The sequence below is a fragment of the Girardinichthys multiradiatus genome, chromosome 10 (assembly GCF_021462225.1).
Source record: "Girardinichthys multiradiatus isolate DD_20200921_A chromosome 10, DD_fGirMul_XY1, whole genome shotgun sequence".
Classification (NCBI taxonomy): Eukaryota; Metazoa; Chordata; class Actinopteri; order Cyprinodontiformes; family Goodeidae; genus Girardinichthys; species Girardinichthys multiradiatus.
The window spans coordinates 4,066,798-4,089,790 of NC_061803.1; the positions used below are offsets into that span (position 1 = coordinate 4,066,798).

At 40.5% G+C, this 22,993-nt stretch overlaps 1 protein-coding gene across 7 annotated transcripts in view; it reads right to left on the bottom strand.

Moving 5' to 3' along the window:
- Nucleotides 1-22,993, bottom strand: part of LOC124874933 (potassium voltage-gated channel subfamily C member 1-like) — a 77,771-nt gene that overhangs the window by 30,649 nt on the left and 24,129 nt on the right. For all 7 annotated transcript variants that reach the window (XM_047376615.1, XM_047376614.1, XM_047376608.1 and 4 more), the window contains exon 3: nt 3,228-4,209. In XM_047376615.1, the coding sequence (XP_047232571.1) occupies nt 3,228-4,209 (982 nt within the window). The remainder of the gene's footprint in view (nt 1-3,227; nt 4,210-22,993) is intronic.

The following is a 22,993-nucleotide window of genomic DNA, read 5'->3' on the forward strand; positions in this document are numbered from 1 at the left end:
AAACGTCAACCTTCAAATAATCATGTACAGTTATGCACTCAATACTTGGTCAGGAATCCTTTGGCAGAAATGACTGCTTCAATGCGGCGTGGCATGGAGGCAATCAGCCTGTGGCACTGCTGAGGTCTTATGGAGGCCCAGGATGCTTCGATAGCGGCCTTTAGCTCATCCAGAGTGTTGGGTCTTGAGTCTCTCAACGTTCTCTTCACAATATCCCACAGATTCTCTATGGGGTTCAGGTCAGGAGAGTTGGCAGGCCAATTGAGCACAGTGATACCATGGTCAGTAAACCATTTACCAGTGGTTTTGGCACTGTGAGCAGGTGCCAGGTCGTGCTGAAAAATGAAATCTTCATCTCCATAAAGCTTTTCAGCAGATGGAAGCATGAAGTGCTCCAAAATCTCCTGATAGCTAGCTGCATTGAACCTGCCCTTGATAAAACACAGTGGACCAACACCAGCAGCTGACACGGCACCCCAGACCATCACTGACTGTGGGTACTTGACACTGGACTTCTGGCATTTTGGCATTTCCTTCTCCCCAGTCTTCCTCCAGACTCTGGCACATTGATTTCCGAATGACATGCAGAATTTGCTTTCATCCGAAAAAAGTACTTTGGACCACTGAGCAACAGTCCAGTGCTGCTTCTCTGTAGCCCAGGTCAGGCGCTTCTGCCGCTGTTTCTGGTTCAAAAGTGGCTTGACCTGGGGAATGCGGCACCTGTAGCCCATTTCCTGCACACGCCTGTGCACGGTGGCTCTGGATGTTTCTACTCCAGACTCAGTCCACTGCTTCCGCAGGTCCCCCAAGGTCTGGAATCGGCCCTTCTCCACAATCTTCCTCAGGGTCCGGTCACCTCTTCTCGTTGTGCAGCGTTTTCTGCCACACTTTTTCCTTCCCACAGACTTCCCACTGAGGTGCCTTGATACAGCACTCTGGGAACAGCCTATTTGTTCAGAAATTTCTTTCTGTGTCTTACCCTCTTGCTTGAGGGTGTCAATAGTGGCCTTCTGGACAGCAGTCAGGTCGGCAGTCTTACCCATGATTGGGGTTTTGAGTGATGAACCAGGCTGGGAGTTTTAAAGGCCTCAGGAATCTTTTGCAGGTGTTTAGAGTTAACTCGTTAATTCAGATGATTAGGTTCATAGCTCGTTTAGAGACCCTTTTAATAATATGCTAATTTTGTGAGATAGGAATTTTGGGTTTTCATGAGCTGTATGCCAAAATCATCCATATTAAGACAATAAAAGACCTGAAATATTTCAGCTAGTGTGCAATGAATCTAAAATATATGAATGTTAAATTTTCATCATGACATTATGGAAAATAATGAACTTTATCACAATATGCTAATATTTTGAGAAGGACCTGTATATACTTTGATAAAAATAAAGATACTGATATGCAATTGCTTTAGTACACAGGTGGGAAATAGTTTAACTGATACAAATGGAACAAGGAAAGGTGAAACAGGGTTGGTGAAGAAGCGAGTGACCTGCAGCCAAACTGACCACGCCTTCATTCCCACACCTTACCATTTCTTCCCAACCTGCTCCCATTTCATAAAGTTTTTGGAGGTTTTCTGAAAAGTTTTTTTTTCATATTTTGCAGCTCCTGTTTGCCATTTTTAAGCCCAGTTTATTCTGCATTATCAAAACATTGATTAAAGAGGTACTAAACACATATAACAGTCCTTAGTCCTGAAAAATGATTAAGTTAGAAGACATGACACTTTTTAAAGACTTCCTGCTTAAAAACAATAAAATCGACTCACAACTTTTAATGGTCTTGACTCCAGCCATTGCTGGCAAGATATTCTCAGAGCACTGAGGAAACAGGTAGTTTATGGCTGACTTTTGACTGTTAAGTAATGCTTTAAAGGTGCATTATTGTAGCATGTGACTGATGTTTGATGCTGAAACAGGTTCCTGCTAATGGCAGAAAAAAGAAAACTGATAAGTCAGCCAAAATCGAGACGCATTAGGGCTGTTTTAATAGATAATTGAGTTCATTTTCTTCCCATAGTGTTTGTTCATTACTGGCAGATGGAAGCCTTAAGGCAACTGTGAACCTACTAGTCGATCATAAATTACACAACAGTTCTGATGGGCCAGTAATTTCTCCAGGGTGGTGTGAGAATCACCCATGCATCACTGCTTGATATCACTCCTACTTCTTTCTATTAAGATTCTGAGTTCACCTAGATCTATCTAGAGTTCACATGATCTGTCATATTGCATGTCTTAAACAGCTGAGGGAGATTTTTTTATTACTACATTGCTATGAAAAATATTTGGCCCCTTACAGAATGATGGTTTCATTTATTCAGGGACAAATGCTATCCAAACCAGCCAGACCCTATGTAAATGATTTTGGCCCCTAAACCTGGTAACTGGTTGTGCAACCCAGAGCAAGAGAAACTGCCATCAAGCATTTGCAATAAGTCCTAATGAGATATTGCTGTGGAGGAATTTACTCCCACTCTTCTTGCAGAATTGTATTCATTCGGCCATTTTGGAGAATTTCCCAGCGTAAAACGCCTATTTAAGATCATGGCACAGCACATCAGTTAGATTTAAGTCTAAACTTTGACTAGGTCATTCCTAAACCTTTATTTTGTTTTTTAAGCCATTTAAAGATGGACTACCAGGTATGTACTGGATGACTTTCCAGGTGCATGACGTAAGTGAGGTTGAACTTGAGGTCACATAATGATAGCTGGAGATTCTTCTTAAGGATTTTATGTGAAAAAGCAGAAGAAATAGTTCCCTCAATGCCATCACCAAGGTTGACTGTAGGTATGATGTTCTTTCTCTGAAATGTCGTGTTCTAGTTTTACACCAGATGTAAAAAGACACACACCCTCAAAAAAGTTTTAGTTATGATTCATGAGTCCACCGAAGGTTTTCCTAAACATCTTGGGGATAATCGAGGTGATTTTGAGACTGTGAGACGAGCCCATTGGGTTTTTTGCTGTTACTTTATGAGATTTTAGTCTACTTCATAAGTTGAAAACTGCATTTAGTTTTTACTCAGGTTATCTCGGTCTGATATTAAGGTTTTTTTTTTTTTTAAAGATTTGAAACATTTAAATGTGACAAAAAAAAAAGACAAAAACAGAGGGAATCTGTAAGGGTGCAAATACTTTATCACCAGCACTCTATCTGTGATCAAAAATAATTAATAACAGAATACAGATAAATAACAGGAAAAACAAAAGTTCTCACCTCTATTGATCTCTATAATTTCCTCTTGAGCAAGAGGGCAGTCACCCCCTAGACCTCCGGACCCCATCACTCCGCCTAAGACATTTCCCAAGATCCTTTGTGGTGAGGCAGTAGCCATTGCCAGAGCGTCTGGCTTGCAGTAGTTGGGTGACCCCGGTTGAGGTGCTCGAGGGATATGTTTGTTCTTCTTTTTGGGCAGCTTTTGCTTGGCCATAGCCAGGGAGTAGTACATGCCGAAGTTGTTCACAATGACAGGTACAGGCATAGCAATGGTTAGCACACCAGCCAAGGCACAGAGCGCACCCACCAGCATTCCTGACCACGTCTCCGGGTACATATCACCATAACCCAATGTGGTCATTGTAACCACGGCCCACCAAAATCCAATAGGGATGTTCTTGAAGTTGGTGTGGGCGCTGGCAGTAGGGTCATCTGGATGTGCCCCAATTCGCTCAGCATAGTAGATCATTGTGGCAAAGATGAGGACACCAAGGGCCAAGAAGATGATGAGGAGGAGAAATTCATTGGTACTGGCACGAAGGGTGTGGCCGAGGACTCGGAGACCCACAAAGTGACGAGTAAGCTTGAAGATTCGGAGGATACGCACGAATCGGACAACACGCAGGAACCCCAGGACATCCTTGGCAGCTTTGGAGGACAGACCACTCAAGCCGACCTCCAGATAGAAGGGCAGGATGGCAACAAAGTCGATGATGTTGAGGGCACTTTTGAAGAATTCCAACTTGTCTGGACAGAAGATAACCCGCAGCAAGACCTCAATGGTAAACCAAATGACGCATACACCTTCAACATATGTCAACCAGCTGTCAGTCACCACTTCATACACTATCTCCTCATTAGTCACGTTGCCATTTGTGATGTTCTCTGTCTTGTTTAGGATGGTGTTGAAGGCCTCATGCGTCTCCATGCAGAAAGTGGAAATGGAGATGAGGATGAAGAAGAGGGAAATGAATGCCACATACTGGAAGAAAGGGAGGAAGAAGGGAGATAGGAGAGGGAAAGACAACAGGGACAAAAAGCAGGGAAAGGAGAAAGAGTCAGTCATTAAATTCAGGAAAACAGGAAACAAAAAACAAACTAGACTAATGCAAAAACTGAAAACACAATTATATCAAGTTAATTTTCACCATGCATTCAACAAACACAAATTCATTTTCATTCTACTGCTTTGTAACTCACAGGAGCATCCCCTGTCAGTCGATAGCCTGAATAATTGTCAGCTAAAAGGAGCTTGTTAGATAAAACATAAAAGGAGGAAGGACAGGGAGGGATAGAATTGATTATGTCTATAGGTAAAAATCATAATAATAATTAAAGGTAAATAATCGTTAAAATGAAAATAAATTATTGATAACATTTACATTAAAGTGATTAGATCATCTTATTTATTTCTTCTAAATTTTTGAGTAAACACTGTGAGACCATGGTGTTTTTTCTCAGGGTTATTAACCAAGTAATGGTCAAACTGGCCCATGTTTAATCACCATGTTTGCATGTTTGCAAAACGTTGTCTTCAAAATAAAATACGTTCCAACTCAGAAATATTGGTCATTCAAAGACTAGTTTTTCTAACTCTGTTGTGTGACCTTCCGAGTTTTTGTACGCACCCAGGCCTTTTCCAGTTTACAGTCCATTCCCACAAACCATGCAGTATATTTATAGATGCAATGTACTTTGTGCTTTTTCAGATAAATAATGAAAAAAATAAAAGCATGGCCTGAGGAGCAGAAGAGAGAGGTAATTCATACTTGAATGGAGCTCATATTTATATATGGGACGCCTAAGTGTAATATGCGTGTGTCGTATGTATTTTTGACATTATGCACTTATGTAATATGGAAAGAAAACACTTTCAATAAAAGACAGCATACAGTATCTCACAAAAGTGCTTATACTCCTCACATTTTGTAAATATTTTATTATACAGGTCCTTCTCAAAAAATTAGCATATTGTGATAAAGTTCATTATTTTCTATAATGTCATGATGAAAATTTAACATTCATATATTTTAGATTCATTGCACACTAACTGAAATATTTCAGGTCTTTTATTGTCTTAATACGGATGATTTTGGCATACAGCTCATGAAAACCCAAAATTCCTATCTCACAAAATTAGCATATCATTAAAAGGGTCTCTAAACGAGCTATGAACCTAATCATCTGAATCAACGAGTTAACTCTAAACACTTGCAAAAGATTCCTGAAGCCTTTAAAACTCCCAGCCTGGTTCATCACTCAAAACCCCAATCATGGGTAAGACTGCCGACTTGACTGCTGTCCAGAAGGCCACTATTGACACCCTCAAGCAAGAGGGTAAGACACAGAAATAAATTTCTGAACGAATAGGCTGTTCCCAGAGTGCTGTATCAAGGCACCTCAGTGGGAAGTCTGTGGGAAGGAAAAAGTGTGGCAGAAAACGCTGCACAACGAGAAGAGGTGACCGGACCCTGAGGAAGATTGTGGAGAAGGACCGATTCCAGACCTTGGGGGACCTGTGGAAGCAGTGGACTGAGTCTGGAGTAGAAACATCCAGAGCCACCGTGCACAGGCGTGTGCAGGAAATGGGCTACAGGTGCCGCATTCCCCAGACCTGGGCTACAGAGAAGCAGCACTGGATTGTTGCTCAGTGGTCCAAAGTACTTTTTTCGGATGAAAGCAAATTCTGCATGTCATTCGGAAATCAAGGTGCCAGAGTCTGGAGGAAGACTGGGGAGAAGGAAATGCCAAAATGCCAGAAGTCCAGTGTCAAGTACCCACAGTCAGTGATGGTCTGGGGTGTCGTGTCAGCTGCTGGTGTTGGTCCACTGTGTTTTATCAAGGGCAGGGTCAATGCAGCTAGCTATCAGGAGATTTTGGAGCACTTCATGCTTCCATCTGCTGAAAAGCTTTATGGAGATGAAGATTTCCTTTTTCAGCACGACCTGGCACCTGCTCACAGTGCCAAAACCACTGGTAAATGGTTTACTGACCATGGTATCACTGTGCTCAATTGGCCTGCCAACTCTCCTGACCTGAATCCCATAGAGAATCTGTGGGATATTGTGAAGAGAACGTTGAGAGACTCAAGACCCAACACTCTGGATGAGCTAAAGGCCGCTATCGAAGCATCCTGGGCCTCCATAAGACCTCAGCAGTGCCACAGGCTGATTGCCTCCATGCCACGCCGCATTGAAGCAGTCATTTCTGCAAAAGGATTCCTGACCAAGTATTGAGTGCATAACTGTACATGATTATTTGAAGGTTGACGTTTTTTGTATTAAAAACACTCTTCTTTTATTGGTCGGATGAAATATGCTAATTTTGTGAGATAGGAATTTTGGGTTTTCATGAGCTGTATGCCAAAATCATCCGTATTAAGACAATAAAAGACCTGAAATATTTCAGTTAGTGTGCAATGAATCTAAAATATATGAATGTTAAATTTTCATCATTACATTATAGAAAATAATGAACTTTATCACAATATGCTAATTTTTTGAGAAGGACCTGTATCTTTTCATGGGACAACACCAAACATATGACACTTTGATACAATGTAAAGCAGTCAGGGTACAGCTTGTATAACAGTGTAAATTTACTGTAAAATCAAAATACCTCAACACACAGACATTAATGTCTGGCAACAAAACCCTCAAGTGAAAATGTCCAAATTGAGCTGAATTAGCCATTTTCCCTCCCCGATGTCATGTGACTCGTTAGTGTTACAAGGTCTCAGAGGTGAATGGGGAGGAGGTGTCTTAAATGAGGTGTTGTCGCTCTCACACTCATACTGGAAGTCCAACATGGCACCTCAAGGTAATGAACTCTCTAAAGATCTAAAAAAAGAATTGATACTCCACATAAAGACGCCCTCGAGAGCATACAGTGGTTTAACAGGACAGATTCGACTCAGAACAGGACTCACCAGGGTTGACCAAAGATGTTAACTGCATGTGCTCACTGCCATACCCAGTGATTGTCTTTTATGAGTGCTGCCAGCATTGCTGCAGAGGTTGAAGGAGTGGGGGTCAGCCTCTCAGTGCTCAAACCATACACCGCACACTGCATCAAATCCCAGAAGGATGGCTCTACTAAAGATGATGCACAAGCAGGCCAGCAAACAGTTTGCTAAAGACAACCAGACAAAGGACATGGATAACTGGAACCATGTCCTGTTGTCTGATGACACTAAAATAAACCTATTTGATTTAGATGGTATCAAGCACGTGTGTCAGTTACCAGGTAAGGAATACAAAGACAAGTGTGGTGGGAAGGTAGTAGGAGTCTCATGGTTTAGGGTTGCATGAGTGGCAATTCATTGAGGGAACCATGAAGGCCAACATGTACTGTGACATACTGAAGCAGAGGATAATCCCTTCCATTCAAAAACTGGACTGCAAGCCTGTATTCCAACATGAAAACAACCCCAAACACACCTCCAGGATGACCACTGAATTGCTATAGAAACTGACCAAAAATATGCTGGACTGGCCTGTGCATCCCCAAACTGAAGATGGAGGAGCGCAAAAGGCAAATGGACTGACTTATATAGTGCCTTTCCAGTCATTCATGCTTGCTGCAGGAGGGACTGGAGCACTTCACAAGGAAAGAACATTATGCAGAAACATTTCAGCAACATCTCAAAAGATCCACCAGGAAGAGGAACAGGAACAGGTCTAATTTAGTGTCCGACTGTTTCTTTTTATACATTGTATGTAAATATCCGGTATGTCTAAAAAATGTGACCTTTCTGGTACATCAGGATAAATTAACTGTTTAGTTTCAGATTGTTAAATTCATGCTGGTTCTTTTAGATTAAGCAGTTTAAAGGTTTTTAAAGTAACAGGACCAATGTCAGGGTCTGGTGGTTGGATCAAAACATAAAGCTGCAATGGCATTTAACAAGTTTTCTTTCATATTATTTTGTTTCAACAACCAGGTATCCTCCTTCTCCCAAATTCCCCAGCAATTACCCCCTGCCACTCTCCTTGTTTCCTCCCATTTCCACTCCATCCCTCCTCCCTACCCTCCTCTTCGATCTTTCTCACTAGTCGGTGTCTGACCTACTTTCTCCGATTGCTGCAGTGCTCTTCTCCTCTGTATCGTGAAAACACACACATAGACACACATAGGCTCTCAATCACCTTCCTGCCTGTACCCTGCTTACCAGCTCTCCTGTCCCAGGGACACGGGATAGCACCAGTGGGACCAGCTCACTAGGCTCCTCTATTGGCTAAACACAAGACTCTCACTTCAACAAATCCGGCCAGTGAGGAGATCTTTGTCATAATTCTCCTGTTTCAATAAGATACTATTGTTGGTATTAGGTATGGTTGTTAGGAAGGTAGTGGAGCTCAGATGAGCAACACTAGAGGGCCTTTTTCAAACCTTCTTTTACATTTTATCACATTACAACCTCGAAATGCATTATATTTTATGTGATTAGACCAAGACTGAGTATTTCATAACTGTGAAGGGAAGGAAAATAAGACATGATTTTGTTTTAAATCTTACAAATAAAAATGTGAAAAGTATGTATATGTAGTCAGCTCCTTCTATTCTAAGATCCATTCCAATCAGTTGCCTTTAGAAGTCACCCAGTTAGTAAATAGAGTCCATTTAGGATTTTTTAAATCTTTGTATAAATGCAGCTGTTCTTGAAAGGACTTAGAGGGTTGTTAGAGAACAATAGTGAAGTGGACAGGTTGAAGGAAAATGTAGATCCAAGCAGGAAGAAAGGAGGAAGTAACAATGTGTATGTAAAGACGGAAATGTGTGCATATCAGTCAATAGTTGTGCATAAGTAAAATCCAAAAGAGGTATTGTATATTTTCTCTATAAGAATACAAAATAAAATGTTACAGCTTCAAGAAATTACAAACACTAAGTTCAAGTTTACAGTTGTGGTTTATTCTTTATGAATACAACATACTATAACAGTTTGTGAATACGATTTCTTGAGAATACGAATTTTCAACAGCGACTTGGCGAATCGCAGTTTTACCTGAGATCACGTGACACCAAGTCACAAAAAGCATTTCGGTTCTTCACATTTAAGCTCATGTTTTAGTTTTGTATTTCATAAAAATAAAAACAATGCTTTATTTATAATACTCTTGATTTCCCCCCTATCTCCCCTCTGTTCCTAATATTCCTTTTAGACTGAATTATTCTTTAGACTGAATTATCTCCCATTCCAGCACTACGTTTACTGGCGGGGAGGAGTCATGACAGCGCATGTGCAACGCGAATCAACTAACTGTCCTCCACTAACCAGCCTGAGATCATGTGACACCAAGTCGCTGATGTAAATGCGTATTCTCATAGAAAAGAAATCGTGTTCACAAACTGTTATAGTATGTTGTATTCATAAAGAATAAACCACAACTGTAAACTTGAACTTTGTGTTTGTAATTTCTTGGAGCTGTAACATTTTATTTTGCATTCTTATAGAGAAAATATACAATACCTCTTTTGGATTTTACTTATGCACAATTATTGACTAATATGCGTCTTTACATACACATTGTTTTTGATAGCGTTCTTACCCCATAATAAGGAACCATGCAACAAACCAGCATAGTTTAAACTGGAGAAAGCATACAGAGCTAACATTTGCTCGGCTAAACTTGGCAAAAGGTGGCTCGTCATTCCAATGATCTCAACAGGAAATGACAGTGTCTTGAAAAGGGGACAGAAAAGTATGAGGGATGATAGTAGGAGGAAGAGGGAGAGGGCGAGGAAAAAGAAGCAAACACATCAGGAGACTGAAGGTTAATGGTGAATGACAGGCCTTAGCCACAAAAGCAACTTCTGTCAAGCAGAGGGACCGGGAGTTCTGTGAGTCTCATCTGACATGTTGGTCCATAAAATCTCTTCATCTTAAAGGCAGAAATGTATCTACCAGAAAATAGATGTTTCACGTAAATTTGACTTTTATCATCATGTATGGTTTTCTGACAATTCTACCGTCAAAACCAAAGTTCACAAAAGGTCAATGATACTAAGGGTATAATACATGCTTGACTTATGAGTTGCTGGTGAAATGTTATCAAATATTATGTTTATAAAAATTTAAAAGGTGTGGTTTATGTTTCTGCGATGGACTGGTGATCTGTCCAGGGTGTTCCCTGCCTTTCACCCGTAGACCACTGGAGATAGGCACCAGCCGCCCCACGACCCTGTGTGGAAGAAGCAGGTATAAAAAATGGATGGATGGATTACGTTTCTGTTAAATCCCATTGGGTTAATTTTTTCTAAAACCAACTTTCACTGCAAGTCTTTTGAGAGTATATTTCTACCAGCTTTGCACATGTAGACACATATTTTATAAAATACCCCACATTTAGTCTGATTGGATGAAGAGTCTCTGTGAACAGCACTTATTAAGCCTTACCACAGATTTTCCATTAGATTTAGGTCTGGACCTTGACTTGATTTTAACTCATGAATATGATTTAATTTAAACCAGCCATTGAAGCTCTGGTTGTCCTGCTGGAAGGGAAACCTCCACCCCAGTCTCAAGTATTTTGCAGCCTGTAACAGGTTTTCTTCCAGGTAATATTTAGCTCCATCCATCTTCGCATCAACTCTGACCAGATTCCTTTTCCCTGCTGAAGAAAAGCATTCCTACAGCATGTCGCTGCCACCTTAATGTTTCACAATGGGGATGGTGTCTTCTGTGTGAGAAGCAGTATCAGTTTTCCACCTCACAGAGTGTTCTGCATGTGGGATAAAACGCTATGTTTTAGTCTTTTTTACCTCTCTTCTGCCCAGAGAAGCTTCATCCACATGTCTGCTGTGTCCCCTACATGGTTTATGACAAAACCTTAAAGGGGACCTCTCATGGCTTTTTTTGAGCAGTGATTTTTCTCCTTGTCATTCTTTCAAAGAGGCCAGCAGATTCTGCCAAATGAGCTGTGGACTTCTGCAGCTGCTTGAGAGTTTACCAAGAGAATAAAGGCAAATTGGGTGTCTGAATGTGTACTTAAATTAGTCCAGTCAAGCACCCGCGAAAAGGTTTAAAATCGAACGTGAGCAGAATATTATTTACTCGACTTCCTTTATTTTAAAGGTAATTTTGCAATGAAACTGTTTGTAGTATTATTAAAGTCACATATTAACAGACAGGAATAAAGCAATGTTTTTGATTGCTGGCTTTTGGTCCAAATTTTACATGATTCTGATTTCTCATTAAGAACTACACTTAAAGAGCATTCTGAGTTTATTTTCTAGCCTTCCTGCTTATTGATGATTTTTATAAGGAGCAGAGGCGATGTCCCACTGTGTGTGAAAGAGAGAGCAGTCACTGTAAAATGGGATTTTATTGATTTGAAAAAGAGAAAATGATTTGGAGTTTACACTTCAAAATGTCAACTATCTTACAGTCAAAATTAGCATGATTAGCATTACAAACTGTAAACAACTTTTTCCATGTTCCTGAGTGAACGCAGACCTTTAGCTTATCTGTGGGATAGCTAAAAGGCTGCAAATATTGCCAAATTCTGCATGTTACGTGACAGTTGAAAGCTTGCAAGGATCAAACATAGCAACTCTTTTGCTTTCTGTTTTGCCTTCCTTTCATCTGCTAGTCTTGCTCTCTCTCGATCTCTCGCAGACTGAACAAGCCAAGGTTTCGACATAGCGTAGAAAATACCTTCCTAAATCACTGCGCTTCTTACCACACTGATACTGAAAGTAGCTAAATCTAGCCTTACTGGTATTCAAGTAAATCTGCTCCCAGTCGGTTTACTTCCAAGTGACCAAAACTGCAGCTCTACTTTTTCACTCTTTCACCTGTTGTAGCAGCCTGACTGAAGTGTCACAAGCATTATTAGAAAATACAGCTTCCTGTACAATGGCTCCTTATACCGCTCTGCTTAATCTGATTTCATTTTTATATATCTTATTGACCCTGAAAGTAGCAAAGTTTGAGTTCAAAGAGTGTTGTTGTCAGTGTGACCAGGTAGCACTGATGTATTTATTGTGTCTTCTCTTATTGAAATAAAATGGGATTTTGAGTTTCTGATCAGCCAGTCTGTGCGAATCAACTAGAAATTTTCCAACTCTGGTCAACATACATTTTCCTCTTGACCTCCTAAGCTGGTAACCATGAAGCTGCACAGCCTCTGTACATGAAAAGTTCTGTAGTTCTACTTTTTTTTTTGCATTATGACTGGACTCCTGTTTGCTCCACTCTCCCACTGCTCTGGAAGATTTCCAGCAGTATAAAGGTTTTTACACAAACAGCATTCCTTTTTTTTCATTGCTGTGTCCACAGACAACTCCAGGAAATGTCTGGATTCAATTCTCTTGTTTTAGAAATTACAGTGCAGCTTTAGAACCACAGCTAATCTAATCATGATTGGGTAAAAGCCACAGTCAAATGTTGGCAAAAATGAAAATAATTGTTTCTGTAATTAGATCGAATAGCACTTTAATACTGGGAGACTGGATCAGATTGTTGATCCTAACAATAGATCAGTTTATTAATCCATACAGCAACAAATAAAGTAGAAATCGCTCTCTAGGAGAATGGCTCCCACTGACTGAACATTAATATAATGTTCTTAAAGCTATGCATCAAATCTGCATGTAGCACACACATGTAGGTGAGTTTGTGTGTATGGACAAACAGCCCATGGGCACAGAAGGTGTTTGTGCTGGTTCCAGATAGCGAGCGCTAGCTGCAGGATCACTGCACCGAATTAACGGTGAGGAATGAGAGGATAGAGAAGATGTAGAGAAAGAAGAGAGGTGGAGGAAGATGATAAAAGGAGAAGAAGCAATCTGTCACTTCACACTTATTTATCTCCTCCGGCACTTTGCCTCTGTTCTCTTCCACCATCCTGCTCTGCGCTGAAACTCGAAAGTGTGTGACAGAACAGCCATGTCTGTGTTTTTGAATATTCAATTGGGGGGGCTCGCTGTAACGTCCGCGGGAAACGAGAGCGTGCTGAATTCTCGACATTATTGCTGCCACGTGTGACACCTGCAGCCCGGTGACCTTCAAGGTCTAACGTCGAATCCCCCCCCTCCCACCTCCTCCTCCTTCAACACAACAGCTATGGCTTTACTCTGAAATTAGATGTGGAAAGATCATCAACACAAATTTAAAAGAGCAAAAGGGAAAGGAGTGAATGAAAATGAGTCTTTTGAAAGAAGGACGTGCATGACAGGGAGCATTAATTGCATAGCGATAGACGAATAAGGAAGCAAGTCAGAAGGAATGGAGGGAAAAGGAGATGAATGGACGAGGGGAGAAGAGATCGTTGCACATCTACACAAATTAGGGGGGAAGGGAGCAGGGCATCAGAGAGGGAGACTGCCATAAAGACAGGAGGAGGTGTTGTGGGAGCATGAATGTAAGTGATATAATCAAGGCGAGATTGTCAGAGCTGATATTAGCTCTACAGACGTCTTTTTATTTTTATTTTTTTTACACGCATGAGGGTGCGCTGCGCTCTTCTTTAACGGGACCCTAGTGGCGCAGTATTTACTGCGGCACCATCCAGTAGAGCTTTATCATTACAGTATTACCACAGTCCTGCCTGGCTCTCTGTCACCATGACAACCACTGCGTTAGCCTCTGCTTTCAGGCAACAAGGACAAGACTAAGCCAAATACTGCTCCTACAGCTGGTGTAAAGGGCTGAGTGTAGAGGAGCAAAAGAAAAATTGTGATCATTTGCTGATGCTGATAATGATGATTATTATTATTATTTATTTTTTTTGATAAAAATCTGAAGTTGTCAGGTTGACGAGGAGTGACCTTGACTGAAGTATGGCATAAAAAGATACCTTAAAGAGGCTTGTTAATTCAGAGTATCTGGTTCACACACACAGATGATAGTGATGTTTGATCGGCATTAGTATGACAAGCAGCAACCAGTACGGCGGACTGTGAGGAGACTCTACTGGAGGGCGAAGCAAATGGCGACGGGTGCTGCAGAGTCAGCAATGATAAGCAGACGTTGAAGGATGATCTGAAATCAGCACATGAATGAGGCATGAAGAATGAACATTTTAATGATGTGAAATACAGAACGGTGTCCTGAAGGCAACCAAAGCCATGCTTTTCAGTCCAGAAGGGTGCATTCATGTATTATCTTAGGTGAGTGACTGTGACCGTCATTTAGAGACTTAATCAAGTTACAACTAAGTGTGTTGTATGATTACTAGTTTGAGTGGGTTACAATATGAGCTTTCACTGTTCTAACATCACAGAGGCTAACACCACAGAAGGATCTCGTTAAAGGTTACTGTATGCAAAATGGACAAGATATGGAATAGATATTATCTTTTAAGTGCTTTTAATTAAATTAATAATAATAATAATTGGCAAACATTGTTTGCATTTCACAAGTAAATTATAAGTTTTAAAAATCACAAACTGTATCTTAAAAATGTGCAACCACTGTACATGTCTATTAACTGTGTAACAGTACACAAAAACTGCAGTTCAGTCAGTATCTCAGGTTTAAATGAGGGTTCAGTACATCTTCAGTTATGTACCCAAAATGTTGCCAAATAAACCATTTTAAAGTACGGGACACTTCTTCAATGCTTATGTAATGGTTATGTCAACACAACAGGACAACATTTAAAGAACTACATCCTTTCTAATTTTAAATTAGGAGTCTCAAACATCGATATAACAGAACGTCACACGCCTTTACATGCATTATGTCTCATAATGACTAAGACTTACTTCACCACACCGAGTCTCATGCTGAGTCTCAAATATTGTGACATTTTAATATAGATGTCTGTTATAGCGGCTGCATGGTGGTGCAGCTGGTAGTACTGTTGCCTTACAGCAAGAAGGTTCTGGGTTACCGGCCTGAGGTCTTTCTGCATGGAGATTTCATGTTCTCCCTGTGCATGTGTGGGTTCGCACCAGTTACTTCAGCTTCCTCCCACAGTCAAAAAACTTGACTGTTAGGTTAATAGGTCAGTGCCCTTAGGTGTGAATGGGTGCATGCATGGTTGTTTGTTCTGTGTTGCCCTGCGATGGAGTGGTGACCTCCAGGGTGTACCCCGTGCCTCTCGCCTATAAACCGCTGAAGACAGGCACCAGCTCTCCTGTGACCCAGTATGGAAAAAGTGGGAATAGAAAATGGATGGATGGATGGATTTGTGTTATAGCAGTCCGACACCCGTGTATCCTTTATTATGCTCTTCCATTTTCAGGCTTCTGATAAAACTATCAATAGGTGAAGTCCAGTGACTGGTGCCATCTAAGCACACCTCACTGTATTTAAAGGCTGTTCTGAAGGCTGGGAACCGATGCGCTTCAAATGACGCACCGCAGTGTTCCTGATGCGAGTTTGCCTGTTTTTACCTGTTTAAAAAACACTTTCTGTTAGATTTACAGTGTTCTCAACACTTACCCTATTTTTACTCCAGGTAAAAATGTCTAAAAAGCCCTAGAATAAATTAATCTTTTATTGCAGTAGCATAATTGTATCCAAACATAAAGTCTGAAAAAAGCAACTTTTAATCTGGGTGCATTTATTGGTCACAAGACAAATAACAATGCAACCACATAGTTGTTTGTGGACTGTGGGAGAAGGCCGGAGTACCCGGAGAGAAGCCATGCGGGCACGGGTAAACAAGCAAACCCCCAGCTTGGGGTTCAAATCCAGGACCTTCTTGCTGCACAGTAACAGTTCAACCAGCTGTTCCACTATGCAGCCCCCTAACAATTCCAACAACATAAAACAAGATAAAATAAATATAACTAAAACTTGTTTATTTGTACATAATATATAACTGATCTTAGATGAGTATTTAAGAGGTTGTTCTCCATGAATCTTTGATACTATGGGGAATTAACACGACGTATTGCCATGACTTACCATTAGAAAGGACGTGAAGTAGAAAATAAAAACTTACAGTAAGAGAATGCAGCAATTTGTGGTATTGTGTTTCCATAACATTTATTTTAAGGCTTTCGTACACACACAATAATGGCAGAGCCCGACCAATGAAGAGGAACTGCAGCACAAACCCCTGACGGTGTCATTGGATCATGCCAGCTCTAAAAAGAACGAAGGCAACTCGGCTCATTTTGAAGGAAGCATCCAGTAGTAAATGGCAAAACGGAGGTATCAAATTCTACTGAACCTTTCCTCCTCTATGAGCCATCATCTAAGGAAGATGAAATGCTGTCGTTTATAAGATAATGTGATTAACATGTGTGGGGGCAAATGTCTGAGGCAGGACAGCCTTTTAAACCCTCCATCAGGGGTTACCCAGAAAGGAAGGAGAGATGAGCTCATAGAAGGAGATGTGGGTTTGTCAGGCACCTGAGTTGTAGGAGATGAATGAAGACGAATGCTTGGAGCTTAAGTAAGGTTGCGAGATATAATTAGCTCCTTCTCTGGGTAATCCGGGGATATATTTTATTTTCAGAGTGGTATACTTACATTCTTGCAACACTTACTCTCTGAGGTCAGCACTCCTGGAAGATATCCTGGTAAAATTTCAATCACTGGAAGAGCCTCTGTTTCAGAGATTCCCCGAATGACTTAACATTGTGACATAATACAGCTGAAAAAATACGCTTTAAAACACGCTCACTCACACACACAAGCAAACACACATACTGACTCAAGTTGACATGTCACAGTGTCGCATGTGCTCCGCAGCGCTCAGGTCCTTTCTTTTTTATTTCCACTGCAGTCCTGTCAAAACAGCTCTGAAGACAAGCAAACAATGCCTGCAGGTGACTGAGCTGTACACGTCCCTTCCTTCTTGTCAGAACATTGTTCCATCCCAATCTCTGCAGCTTATATGTGCATGTTTCTTGTTTGCTTTCCTGCAGTTATCATCCCTTTCTCCATTTGTCCTCTCTTGTCCTGCTTGCTCTGTCCAAGATGCTCACTTCTATGCCATTACCTATGATAACCGATTGCTTTTACACCTCCTCCTACCTTTCCAAACCCTCTTTGTCCTTTCTCCTTTAAGTGTGCTTAAGTAACTGTCCATAATCTATCCTGTTGCTCTGCCACAGAGGAGACGGTGTCGTATAGCATATAAGATCAGATTCCTCTCTAAATCAGCTTTCTGTATAAAGCCATCATTTGTTTGTACACTTCCACACCACTCCACTGCCACAGGGACAGGAGGGACATCAGGAAGCAGATGGTCACACAGGACTCATCGCAGCAACACCCTCCAGTGTCATTCGCCAAGAGAATGAGCAACACCAAGTCTGACTGTTTAAGTGCTACATCATGACACAATGCCTGCCAGGCATGTTCAAGAATTAGTAACAACCAGGTAAACACGAGGCCCTAGGCTTTAACACATATGTGATCTGTCCTATGGCTGGTTTACACCTGGGGTCCCTTCTAGATATGCTTGGATGCTGCATCAAGTCTTCATGATTTGGCCGAGTCTTCAATTTAATTGTATATAAACACTATATATAAAGCATTAATCTGTTTATCGTTATATTCAGCCCACTTGAGTCTCTGTGGTATTACTCTAGGGTATTACAACAGATTCTCAGTTGAATTTAGGTCTGGTCACCACCACAGTGGGGACTCTTGATTTCATCTGACTAGAGAACCTTCTTCCACATGTTTGGTGTTTTCCCTACATGACTTACTGGGCCTAACAAGCAAAAAGCAAACAAGACTGCTTATGGCTTTATTTTGCCTCCATAAAGCCTTATTTGAAAAATGTACAACTATTAGTTGTCTGGTCCACAGATTGCCCCTCCTGAGCTGTGAATCTCTGAAGCTCCTCCAAAGCCACTATGGACATCTTGGCTGCTCCTCTGATAAATGCTCTCTGAGACCAAGTCAGTTTCGGTAGATGTTTTTGTCTTGGTAGGGTTGCAGTTGTACTATAATCTTTCTGTATTTAGATGATTGACTAAACAGATCTCTATGAGAACCTCCAAGCATGAACTTTTGTTTTATAACCTAACCCTGCTTTAAACGTCTCCCTGACCTGTGTTCCTTGGTCTTCATGATACTGTTTGTTCTCTAATGTTCTCTAACAAACCTCTGAGGCCAGAAACAGAACAGCTGCAGTTATACTACGAAAATACATTGACATTTGTGTTTGTAATGTACCAAGAATCATTGAAGTCTTAAATTGGATTTTTGTGCGATTTCTTTGTCATCATGGTCCATCAACTGAACTGCTTCACTTTGTAGCACATTGGTTAACAAAGTCAATGCATTTTTTGTGCATTAAGTGCAGAAAGTATGTTAGTCTCTTTTATTATAAATACTTTTTTTCCTAATAAATAACTAAATACTTATGATTTTACAACTCTGGTCAGTCACCAGTCATGTGCTGACAATTGAACATTAAATAATAAAAAGCCTTTATTTCACTAGACCCAGAATTATCTCATGTAGAAAGCAGCACATTGGACTAAAAATTTATTGTGTTGGCTTATGCCACAGTTAGCTCCTTGTGTTCAAATGACATTCCCATCTGTCTGTACGGAAACATGAGGAGCTATATCAGATGAACTGATTTATCTGTGTTGTGTAGGTGTGAAAGCTCAGCCAAATGGTTTATGGGAAGCTACAGTTAACAGTGTATTGGCCAATAAGTTATGCTTCACATGATGCAAGAAAGGGGTCCGATAGAAGAGGAAGTTTAAAAATATGAGAGGGCGAATTGTTTTTATTCAAATATCCTTATCAGACTGCAGCATTTGCTTGTTCATTGGTAGCGTTCAAACTTGACTGTTAAAAGTATTAAAACATTTTTTCATCATGAAACCCTGATTATAGATACATGTACCAATGCATATGCCAGCTTTTCTGATTTTAGCTCACAAAACCCTGCTCCCTCGCATCATTTGACAAGACTTGCCCCATTTAGAAAATTCAGACTCCCACCACTGTAATCGGTTCTGGCACTCTGAGAGCTCTCTCTGCTACGCCCAGTGTTCTGGATCATTTTTAATTCCAGAGCATAAAAGCAAAATGTCCAGGGTTTATCAGAAGGTCCAACTAATTGACCGTCTGTACGGAGCTGCAGAGCGCTGACTCAGCACTTAACCGGCAGGGCTAAATGGGCAGAAGTGAGAGGGGAACATGGCCGGACATTAAGAGAAGCAACATAACCGCACTGCTTTCACGAAGCTTCTCAGTGAAATAGAATCAGATCCATTTGTCTGATATGTCTGTAAAATGAATATCCAGCAACAGCCAACAGGTGCATTTATAAACAGTATGCCTACAACTACCTATATCCTTCTGTCCCCATATGCACTAACGGTCAAAACCTTTAGATACACTTAATAGGTCTCTTTATTTTCATGACTATTTACATTGTAGATTCTCACCAAAGGCGACAAAACTATGAATGAACACACATGGAATTATGTAGTAAACAAAAAGTGTGAAATAACTAAACATTTTTATACTTGAGATTCTTCAAAATAGCCGCCCTTTGCTTTGATGACTGCTTTGCTCTCTAGCCGTTTTCTCCATGAGCTTCATGAGGTGGTCACCTGAAATGGTTTACCAAGAGTCTTGAAAGAACTTGCCAAATGTTAATATTTCAGTCATCACAGCATAGGGTGGCCACTTTAAGGAATCTAAAAAATAAAACATATTTTAATTCTTTTACAATTTTTCGTTTGCTACATAATTCAATATGTGTTCATTCACAGTTTTGAAAGTGTGTCTAACATTTGACCGATATTGTATAAAGGTCACCAATAAGGTATAATTTATTTTCATTTGTATAAAACCAACATGTACAAAAAACTGTAAAGTTTTACTAATTCGTCTGACCTCAGTTCTGTAGAGTCTGTAAACTGGTTAAGAAAAATTAATACAAGCAAACCAACTACAGAGTTCTCAAGTACAACAGAAAGGGATAATGTGCTTATCCGTGATACTAATGAGATACAAATCAAAAACAGTGTAGAGCTTTGTTCAGGTTGTGAACCTATTCACTACATAACTAACTACAGGCTAAAGAAATTTAGCCAACACACTCTTTGTAATTTTTCTTAGTCCAAGTCAAGTTCGCCATAAGCAAAGTCAAATAAAGGATAAAGTGAAAGTAATGAACAGGAGTTGTAGACCGTATTGGTAAAAATAGACCATGCACAACAAGTATACTAACGCTAGCGCCAATCTCCACGGCTAATTACTTTTATTTTCACTTACAATAATTCTGCAGATGTTTAAACTGGTAAGCAGCTTGTCTCTTCTTATTGGTTACTAGGAAAATATGCAATTAAACCATATTTATTCGTTGTTTCATTTAGCTCTTTTTTTAGGTTTTGCACAGTGGCAACAAATGTTGTTTCGAATGGTATATTATGCCTTTTATCTGTAAAAATGCATACTTTTGTTATAGTTGGATCCAGCTATAGGTAGTCAGTGTCAACATGTTTGGAGGACAGATAATGTCAATGGAAACGTCAACGTTTTGCTTTCCACTCTTTCAGATTTAGGTGCGAATCCAGATTTATCTTGTTGGTGTGTATTTCTTTGATATTTAAGAAACCACAACTGCATTGAAATTGAAACTTAGCCAGAATGCTGATTGTCTTTGAGAAGTATTCTCGGATGCATCATGAACGCAGGGTGTTACCCACTACGTGCAATGGAGTGTGACAGTTTATGGGCGGTTTTGAACATGCACAAAGCATCCATGGTGAGATCATGATGGTTCATTATCATGGTAGCGTCATATCTGGGTCCTTGGTGTGGTTTGGGGAGGCGCATAATGTGCTGTGCTGAAGAAGCTTCATAAAGTAATATTCACATAGTGCCAACACGTCTCTTGGCTCTTCAACATTTTTATACTCAGGTGGCACCCAGAAGTGGGAAATACAGAAACATAAACAAAGGAATTTACACCAAAATCCTTAAAGCACATCTAAGTATTGATTTGCCACATGTCCCAAAAGGCATCATACGTAATCTGTCACTTGTCTAAACGAATCGAACTCAGATTTCCCGTTCTGTAGCCCCATGCTTTGGTTTTTTGCCTTCTAGGCAGTTCTTGCTTATTCAACAGAAAATCTCGTGTCCGTCCTTGTTATGAGGTATTGAGCCTCTGTCCAGTTAAGTATCACCAACAGAGAGTGCTCAGATTACAAAGCAGCAAACAGAGGGACAGCGACTTCACAAGATGCCAACACAACATGAGACGGCCTGTGGAACAAAACTTTGTCAGGGAAAAATGAAACAGAATGAGGTATATTTACCAACTGCAGGCATAGGAATGCCAAGTTGACAAGCCGCCACACCCCTGCTGCTTCAGGAAAACATTTTATCTTAATCAACTCAGAGAACACCAAGGAGTATTGTTTTTGGGTTTTTTTTGGCACGGCAAATTTGGCATTTGACATGTGCCATCTATTCACGCATGATACAAGCACCACGTCTCACCCTCTCAGCAGTAATGGAGAAACAGATTTGCCACCCGAGAATGAAATTAAGGCCTCCTTTTCCTTTCATTGCTATTTTCAGAGTCAGCCCACAGGGAGAGGAGCACGAATGGAAGTGGGAAATAGGCCTTTCGGCAGGGTCGGGGTTTGAATGGAAACAATGTGGATGCACTGCTAGAAGTCGAATTTCAATGCTATGCATTTACAACCCGTGTTTCCGGACAGGAAAGGGAAACATCTCTTCTCGTGAATTTGAAATGAGACAAACCACTTTTAGATTTCGATGGTGCCTCCTGATATGTTAAAAGAAAGAAGGGGCTGAAATCGGAAGATCTGGTTAAAATCTCTCACTGCATTCAAAGCAATTCCCATTAATACAATGGGAGGTAATTTCATCAATTTTAAACTAAAATTGGTGTGAAATGTTCTAACAAAGGTCCCTTAGGTACTGCTAAGTTAAAGTAAAAAAAATACAAAAATGACAGAACTGTTTTTTTGTATATCGTTAGTGCCGAAGTAACAGTATAGTTAAAAACAATGTAGAGGAACCTCCACAACGGAGTGGTCCAGTCACAAAAAGTACCAATGGCCCATCGTGGAACAAGCAACGTGCGGGTAATATCAAAGAAAGTAAGTATCAAATGCAGCTTTTAAGGGAAGAGGGGAGGTTTTTAAAAATAGTACATTCAATAACATGATGAAACCTATAACAGATGCAAAACAGCTAATATAGTCAAAATGACGTCTTGGCTCACGAACATTTCATACATCGAAATGGAGAAATACTTGCCGTTGCCTGTGAAGCACACAGCCAATTTACATCTAGTTGGGTAAGAGATGTGTCAGCCAACACAAAAGCAAGCATGGCTGTTATTACCACCAAGATAAGAATTTTATTTTTTTTATGTAACTCTTGGCAAGTGCTACTGGCAACAAGCTTTTAATTTGAAAACCTAAACTCTGCCTGTAAGCTACACAGCAGGAAGCCTAAATTTAACATGTGCCCATTTTGACTAAAATGATCAACTAAACAGTAACAGTCAAACTATTTAGGTAAGAGCTAAGCTAAGAGATTATTGTCAAGCAGTCTAAGTTTGGAAAATAGAGCTCAGGTATGTGAGAATATCATCGATAGGCTAACACGTGGATCTAACAGGGCTGTGTTCACTAAACCTCCGTTTTTGATCAGGACCGGTAAACAATAAAATGTTTCGTCTCATCTATTTGTCTCTGACTGCCTCAGTCTGCAGCAGCTCAGAAAATTAATTTTGCACCAAAATAACTTTGTGACGCCCCCCCAGTAGCAATGTCCAGAGTGGGAGACAGGAAGTAAGCTGAGGTACTACTGGAAACACCCTATATTTGGCCCTACTGGT